The sequence below is a fragment of the Danio rerio genome, chromosome 21 (assembly GCF_049306965.1).
Source record: "Danio rerio strain Tuebingen ecotype United States chromosome 21, GRCz12tu, whole genome shotgun sequence".
Classification (NCBI taxonomy): Eukaryota; Metazoa; Chordata; class Actinopteri; order Cypriniformes; family Danionidae; genus Danio; species Danio rerio.
In genome coordinates this window covers 18,603,369-18,612,508 of record NC_133196.1, presented here as the reverse complement: position 1 = coordinate 18,612,508, position 9,140 = coordinate 18,603,369, and the positions used below count along the sequence as shown (strand labels likewise).

The 9,140-nt window shown below is 38.2% G+C and overlaps 1 protein-coding gene across 2 annotated transcripts in view; it reads right to left on the bottom strand.

The window, feature by feature from the left end:
- Nucleotides 1-9,140, bottom strand: part of bcr (BCR activator of RhoGEF and GTPase) — a 117,877-nt gene that overhangs the window by 37,432 nt on the left and 71,305 nt on the right. For both annotated transcript variants that reach the window (XM_002665937.7, XM_073935131.1), the window contains exons 5-7: nt 3,534-3,641; nt 1,020-1,080; nt 691-743 (exon numbers count right to left, since the gene is read on the bottom strand). In XM_002665937.7, the coding sequence (XP_002665983.2) occupies nt 691-743; nt 1,020-1,080; nt 3,534-3,641 (222 nt within the window). The remainder of the gene's footprint in view (nt 1-690; nt 744-1,019; nt 1,081-3,533; nt 3,642-9,140) is intronic.

Genomic DNA, 9,140 nt, shown 5'->3' with positions numbered 1-9,140 from the left:
CAAACTATATGTCTAATTTGATTTGATTTCCAGGCTAAATATAAATACAAACACCTATTTTACAAGAAAACAAAGTGTTGTGAACACAATGTCTATTGATTCTCTAGATCTGCTGCTGTCAGGCTTTTTTTCCTCGAATAGACTGATTGGCACAATTACGCATTAACAATGGTATGAACTTTTATAGGGGTGGTCAAATATATATTTGTATTATATAATATTTTAATTACTAAAAATAATATTTGAAATACAGATCAAAGTGTAATATTTCTCAGTATTAAAGAACTGACCCCCCATACATCTTGTTTTGACTTCCTTTATGGGGGATCAAGTGCTAATCAGGAGGGTCAATCCCCCCCGAACCCCCCTGTAATTTGCACCCTGGTGTAAACGTCACATCAGTTTAATTTTCCGCATAAAACACTCCATATAAAAATCAAAAATTTATGCCAAAGCTGTTTACATGTTGGCAATGGGAAAGTGATTAATACATGGATATAATTATACATTAGCCCATAGACCAACCTAAAATATACACTATACTATATATGAAATCTAATTTAAACAGGCCCAATACCTTGGGAAATCAACTTCACAAGGCACTGGCATTTGGAGTGTACAACATGAGTAATAGTAAAAATGATAAGTAATGCCTAAAGAATATATTATAATAAACTAAGGTTGACTCACATGCAAAACAAGCGTGCTCCGGGTCACTCTGTCCACTGGTTTATAGAGCAGAGCTGGCAGAGACAAGACAGAAGAGAACACACACACACACACATAGTGGGCGATTATTCACAAGAGCCACTTTCATACTGCAGGCTCAAATGCCGATGTTTGAAACCTTATCTAATCCACCCACTCAATGGGTTTTATGCAACTGAATTAAAAAGAAGGAAATACATGACATGCTGAGAGCAAAATGTGCAACACATAAGCTCAATGAAAATACTACAGGTAATATAATGACCATATAATACATGAAAACAAACGAATGCCATCTTATGGTTTCTTACTTTCCAGTGAGTATTTGGCTGTCAGGTCCTTGCACTCCTTGGTGCTCCTGACCTTGAGACTCTGCAGAGATACCAGAGACAAACCCAGGATCAATAAACCTGTGAAGTGCACACTATCTTGCAGTGTTGGTAACTCTAATCGCATAAAGAACATCAGATTACGATTACAGAACAACTATTTTTACCATATTACAGCAGATATTCTCTTAACAAATTATATTTATTGGCTTTAAGGTGTTACGGTAGATGCAAACATTAGATGAGACAAGTTGTAGTTCTGTTCTTATCTACAGTATATTCCACTTCTTCCGTATTTCTCTGTATACTCCTTTAGAGAATCTAAATGAATGAATTACCCTGTCATTTGATCTACATTTGCATTAAGCAAACGTTTTCTATGGCAAGCTTCTTACACTGACAGCAATGCACTCTAGAACCCACCAGTGCAAGCAAACAATTATCCTAATGTTTGCCTTTGGTTGTGTTACAAGTGACGAATATCCAAAGTGTAAAGGCAAGTAGAAGTTGGCATGACAACAGCTGGAAGGGGGGAATAAAGTGGGACGAGGTGAGCATCATCATGTAGATTTTATTCCAGACAACCTCTCTTCATAACATGTAGCAAGGCATAAAATCTCCAGCTGAACTCTGAAGAGGGCTGAGCGCCACTTTTAGATCTGGTATGCCGGATGGTAATGGTCTCTTTAGGTAATCAGTCACACCGGGTGACCCCATGGAGGAGTGCAGCAGGTAAAGCCCAGCATAAAAACTGGATATTACTGGTTCTTTGATGGCAGGATGCATCAAGGATTCAGTAGATCTGATTGAAAGATGCTAAGGCTACACTTACAAAAAGATTCATTTTTGATAAATGATTTACTCTACTTTTTTAAGGTAAGTGGTTGCAAGCAATTTATATGGGCTAAATAAAAAAAAAAAAAACAATTAAATTAAGTAATGTTCAACTTCATTTGTTTGGCTGCATAGTCGCAATTTGCTATTGATAATAATCCATTATTGCCACTGCGGCGCCATATGTAACGGTAATGGTAACGGTAACGGTAATGAAGTGTCACCCACTATATCTAAAAAAAAAAACAGTAAATCTAATGAATCTTTTTTTTCCAGTTCTTGTTTTCTAACTTTAAATAACACAACAACAAATTCAAAATGACAAAATACTGATACTTCATCCAAGAAAGAAAAGTTAGTTAGTATGGATGTAACGATTTACCAGACTAACGATTCGATACAATTCACAATACTAATCTCACGATTTAGTCACGATTTTTTAACAAAATTATTTGAAACAAATTGAAGAGCCCTTTCATTTTTTTCTTAAATATTCAACATTTTTGCAAAATAACACATTTTCTGCCAGAACTAAATTGCTATTTAAAAAAAAAAATTAAAAATAAAAACTAAAGAACACTCATAAAAATAAACAAACTAAAACAGTGTCACGGTGCTGGGATTTCACATTTTTAAAAAGAAATGTCTGCACATCTATATTTTCTGGCATAAGCTGAGATCTTTACACATTTACCATGTATCCTGCTGATAAAAAAATTCTTTGGGGACTGAGACGGCTTATGTGGACAGGAAAGCACTGATTCTAAAAAAAACTGATTCTAAAATTACTAACTATACAGTATAGTAGGAGTACTATGCAGGTGAATAATTAATATTACTTGTATAATTAATTAGTATAAGTATCAGTGTGATACATTTTAAGAAGAGATGTTCTTGACCATTTTTAAATTTTCAATAATAAGAAGAAAATTACTAAAATATGCATAAATTAATTTGAAAAGGAGAGGGTCAAAATAATCTGATATCTCCTTCTGTAACAGAACAATTTTATCCTTCAGTCTGGAAAACATCTTCACACTTTCGCTATGAATACACTGATGCACCCTGTGATCTCTGTAGCACTCGTCAGAGCAAGTAGAGCTGCAAATCACCTGGACCGCATGGTTTGGCTTATTAATAGTTTCTTTTTTATGTACAGACATCTGTGTCAGTAGTTTTTCACTGTGCTGTATCATATTCATAGTTCTGTTAGTGCAAGCAAACATCTTTTTGCAATATTTGCAAACAGTTTGTTTTTGTCTGGTGCATTTCAGTGCTGTCATTTTACTCTGCCACCCCACCTCCAGCTCGCCGCTGATGTGCAGGTAAAGCGAGCTTGCACTTGTAAGCACAGCGCCCCCTCTGTTAAAAAAAAATGTTTAATTCGACATTTCTACCAATTTAAATCGTCCCATATTTGAATTGATTTTCAACCGGCTCACGGTGAATCGTTACATCCCTAATAGCTAGTTTTCATTTTTTTTTAAATAAAGAAAAAAATGTTGGATTATTTTTGATACTGTTATGTGTGTAATATTAACACAATTTCAATTAAATAAAAACACAACCAACGTAAAGCTTGTATTTGTTGGGGATTTGGGGGGAAAGGTATCTGTTCCTGTATCAGAATAACAAGACCTTGAGCACTCCAGTAGGCATTACCTCAGAGATCTCTGCAAACTGTGTGTTCGCTTGACAGCACTTCTCTGCGGTCTCCACGGCGAGTTCGTAATTATCCACAAAGGCTCTGTACAATCCAAGCTGACTAGCCTGCGGGAAGAAAAAAACAAAGTGAGTCATTTCCACTTATGCATCTTTTTGTATTTGTAGCCCATGTTTGGTGGACTTTAAAACAGTGGGATGGAAACTGTTGAGCTTTATAAGTACATCCAGGATGGCAGTTCTCGCTCCTGGCTAACAGCGACACTATCAGTAATGAGTGAGATGCACGCATGGATCTGCCGTGCTGACATGGGGTGGACAGACGGGACAGTGTCATCACCGCAGGAGCAGCTGGGCCATTGCTGTGCACGGCTATGGAGCCTACAGCGGTTGCCATGGCAGCAGAGGCCAACTCTACAGTGAACAATTAATGCGTGCGGCTGGCGCTTGTAAAAAGCACATTTGGAAATCTGATTTAGCCCATCCAAACTCAATCGCCTTCCTGTCAGTGCTGGAAACCTCTCTCCCCAAACAACTCAATCAATCTCTCCAAACACAAATATACATTAGATGATAAAAGGTTTGTGTGGGTGTATATGCGTGATGATAAACAAGCTGGAACAGAGCCACCTAAATAAATTTTGTCTGTACTGATCATGTGGATTTGGCAGGTTAAAAGTAAATACACCTCAATTTAATTTTCAAATATGTTTTTAGCTCTTATGAAGCTAAATGCTTTTGCTACTGTACATTTAAAAAGGGTTTCCCAACAATTTACTCCTCCTGTTCGTTACGCTTGTCACAATCACCAGTGATCTAACCCTCATAGATCGCTGTAGAACATCTACAATCGCACAGAATACAATTCTGTCTCCATATGAACTAAATGTCCTGTCATGCACCACACACACACACCTGCTCCAAGTCTCCTTTAATTACACTGAATACTCATGTACTGATTACACTCACATACTGTATATCCGGCTCACTTTGACACACTTGTTAGGTTAACACCCTGTAACGTTACAATGCGTTCCCTGGTATAGTTAGTGGTGGGCAAAGCGAGGCTTCATGAAACACTGAAAACAGTCGCACCAAATGTGTTAAAGCTTCAAAACATTTTGAAACCCATACACTTTTATGTATTGCACTGGAACAGCTTCAGCAAAGAAACAGTTAAGCAAATTGAGGTATTAAACCCCACGTTGTAGAGTTGAAGCTTCAAGTGATTTAGTGAAGCTGTGAGAGCTCCTGACTAGCATGCAGAGATAATGGGTTCGATCCCAGGGTAATAAATCTATAGAGGTTAGGTTTGAAATGCTCTGTTTTTGTAACATGTTTTGTTTTAACATTGGTCTGACATCCAAATGAACACTTTGTGAATAAGCATGTCTTGTTTTGGACATAAAACAAGGTTGTTGCTAGATCAGATACAGTTGCGGTCAAAAGTTAACAAGAATATTTTTTTATTATTCATTAAATTTCCCATTTATTGTATTTCATTGTTGTCTACCGCAACCCTAAACTCAAGCATCACAGTACTGTAAAAATAATAACTATTGTTATACAGACTTGTGTTTCGAATCACCTTAGTCATGTGACCTGGTTTTTTCGGATCATGCTTCGATGCAGTGTTTCGAAACACTTGCGCTTTGGGATCCATCCATCCATCCGTCCAACCATCCATCCATCCATCCATCCATCCATCCATGCAACCAAAAACCTGCATAAGGATCCTCACTCCGTTGTCACTCGACTCTCTTGTGGTTACGCTCATGTCATTACATACCTTTCTTTTTTCTTGGAGCACAAGAGATGATATTTTAGCAAATGTCTGTGGACAAAGTTATAACAATTGAGCTCATATGCATAGAGCTACAAGTAGAGAAAACATGTGCACACAGAAGAAAGGTTTGGAATGACATAGGAAAGCATTTATAAATAGGTTTAAATAGTCAGTGATGTGGAATCACATTTACTGCTTTGCAAATACTGTGGAAGAGATTCAAAGTCATTCCACAGAGAATTTGCATATAAAAAACTAAGTTCAATTAATAAAGCCATAAAAATTCTTGGTTTGCAGATGAATTCTTCATGTGATGTTCTTTATACTGGTGTTTTGCTCCTGACTGAGATTTGTAAATGCATCCAAACCTTTACAATGATTGACAATTGATTGACAATTTTGCACAACAATTGATTTTCAATGACAAAAACCACAATACAATGACTATTGGATGAAAGACATTACTGAGTCACTGTTTCATTGAATCACTGTTTTGACACATTGACATTTTGTCATCAATCTCATCACACACCCCAAGCAACCCCTTTGGTAAACGTCCAGGCTTGGTGGTAAGTCCAGGGATAAATCTTTTATTTCGCACAGGCCAAAGAGTCCATAAGTGAAGTCATTTTCTCAGTGTGTGCAATCCTCTCCATGCTGAGCAGAAACAGCCGCCCCGGGCCAGAATCTATCTGCAGCGTGGAGGACGGGAATTTACTCTGCGACAACCTCATTACAGCGTGGAGAGGGATGATGACCGTAATAAAGCAGCGACAACACAAGCCGGGCCGAGTCAAACCGTGGCTGAGCGCTGTGAGGGGACGCGTTAAGCTGAGACAAAAATCTGGAAATTTAGCAATATAAACAGAAGTGATGGAACAACTCCGATCAAACTTGTTTAAAACATGCATAAACAACTGATTTAAAAGACCTCATTCAGAGTAGATGCCAAATTTGCTAAGTTAATAAGGTTTGTCAGTGTTTATGGATGGATGGATGGATGGATGGATGGATGGATGAAATAGACAAACAGATAGATGGGTGAAAGGATGAATAAATAGATGAACTGACAGATGGAAGGACTAAAATAGATAAATAGAGGGATGAATGGTTAATTAAATGGATGGATGGATGGATGGATGGATGGATGGTTGGATGGATGGATGGATGGATGGATGGATGGATGGATAAATGGATGGATGGACGGATGGATGGATGAATGAAAGGATGAATTGGATGAATGAAAGTATGAATAGGAGGAAAAGTTAATGAGCAGAAAGATAGAACAGACAGATAGGTGAAAGGATAAATAAATGGATGGACCAATAGATGAAAGTATTAAGAGATAGATGGATGGAGTGATGGATGGTTGATTAAATAGATGGATGGATGGATGGATGGATGGATGGATGGATGGATGGACAGATGGATGGATGGATGGATGGATGGATGGTTGGTTGGATGGATGGATGGATGGATGGATGGATAGATGGTTGGACGGATGGATGGATGGATGGATGGATGGATGAGACAGATGCATGGATGGATGGATGAAACAGATGAACAAATAGATGGGTAAAAGGGTGAATAAATAGATGGACCGATTGATGAAAGGTCTAAGAGACAGATGGATGGAGTGATGGAGGGTTGATTGAATGGATAGGTGAATGGATAAACAAAGCTGATAAAAAGATGAATAGATTTAAGACAGCAGATTAACAGATAGAAGAATGGATCAATAAAACTGATGAACAGTTAAGATGGCTGAAAGGATGACTGAATGAATGGATGGACCATTGGAGAGATGGATAAATGGAAAAATTAAGTAACAGAGGGATGGAATGATGGTTGGATGGATAATTTGACAGATGAAATTATAATTTAATTGGGTGAATGGAGGTATTTATGAATAGATGGAAAAAATAAATGAAAGATAGATGTACGGATGGGGGAATTGATGGATGGATGGATGGATGGATGGATTGATGGATGGATGAAACAGACAAATATATAGATGGGTGAACGGATAAATAAATGGTTGGACCGATAGATGTAAGGATAAAAAAATAGATGGATAGTGTGATGGATGGTTGATTGAATGGATGGATGATGGATGGATGGATGGATGGATGGATGGATGGATGGATGGATGGATGGATGGATGGATGGATGAATTGATTGATGGATGGATGAAAAAAACTGGTTAAAAGATAGATGACTAAATGGACAGATGGACCATTAGAGGGATGGATAGGTGGAAAAACTAAGAAAATAATGGATGGACTGATAGTTGGATGGACATATGAATGATGAAAGGATGAAAAGGTTAATTTAATTGTGTGAATAAAAGTGTTTATTAATAAATGGAAAATGAATGGACAGATAGATAGTAAAATAGATGGGGGAATCAATGGATGACTACATGGATGGATGGATCTACAGATTTGGATGGCTTATTGATATGGTGTTAATATTACACCCATAACAATATTAGAAATAATCCAGCACCAGAAACCAGAGGCTTCATTACAACTGCATTAACTGTCGTGAAGAATACACATTTGGGCTAAACTCCTCCTCCAGACAAATCGTCTACTGTGAACAATGATTGGCTCCTTTGCTAAAAGGCGGGGCTTCCTTCACTAGAATGACTATATTGACCATAACTCTTTTCTCTGTTTCTTCACACAAAACAAGTAATGTGTATTCTACAGCCTATTCCGCAACCCAGCAGAAAAGAGAGTACAACCTTTGGTGAGAGTGTGTGGGAAACACCCACACACGCTTTCAGTCACACACTATGGTCAATTCAGTATATCCAATTAACCTATTTCCCATGCAGACACAGAGAGAACATGCAAACTCCACACAGAAAGAACTTCTGCACCAACTTGGACTCAAACGGTGGGGCAACCATGCTACCCCCAGGCCACCATGCCATCCCTGATAACTTATTATTAGATTATTAAATTCAAATTTCTAAAACTATTGTCACAAATCTGTTATCATAAATTATTTTGGCCATATTAATAATTGATCTCCTGATAGTATGACACCTCAATCCACAACAAAACACACTGGTCTGTCTACTCAATAAATGTTGTCGCAGACACCATGTTGACAGGTCGATATTCCTCATTCAGATAACATGTAAGCATCGAGATGTTGTCTGCCACGACTGTTTTGAGAAGGTTGAGATGCATCTAAATACGACACGCAAACTAAAAAGTCGATACGTCAGCTGGTTCGGACAGCTTGACAGAGACTTCAGCACAGCAGTGTTCACATCCTCTCAGGCTCGACACACTTCCTCATGATGACATGACCATATGCCAGACCCAGCTGAAGATGAAAGTACGTTCCTCTGCTCTGTGCACTTAACGATGTTTAAGTAGGTCACAGATCTGCATAGAAAAAGATGGGAATGTCAGAATCTCTCTCTATTCGGAGAAGAGTCTGCAGAGAATTTACATTCGAGTGTCGGTGACAGGCGTAAAAACATTTAGTGTGAGGGAGCGAGAGTATTAGCATCTTCCTCATAGCTGTGTGGAACAACGAACATCCCCTTTGACATTCGTGCTAAATAACAACATACATGGTGATTTGCATTGCGTTTTCTTACTCAACCTGAGCTGTCGTGAAGGAACAAACAGCACAAACAGCAGGAGGCATTTCTGTCAGTGACTGTGACTATATCTATCTCATTCATTCGTTTTGTTCTCTCTCCCACTGTGAGCGACTGTCTTTTTTAGGGAGTCTGCCTCCTCAGGCGCCGCCTTGGATTGTCGTTAATGGACATGGGGAAGAATGAGGAGATCAGT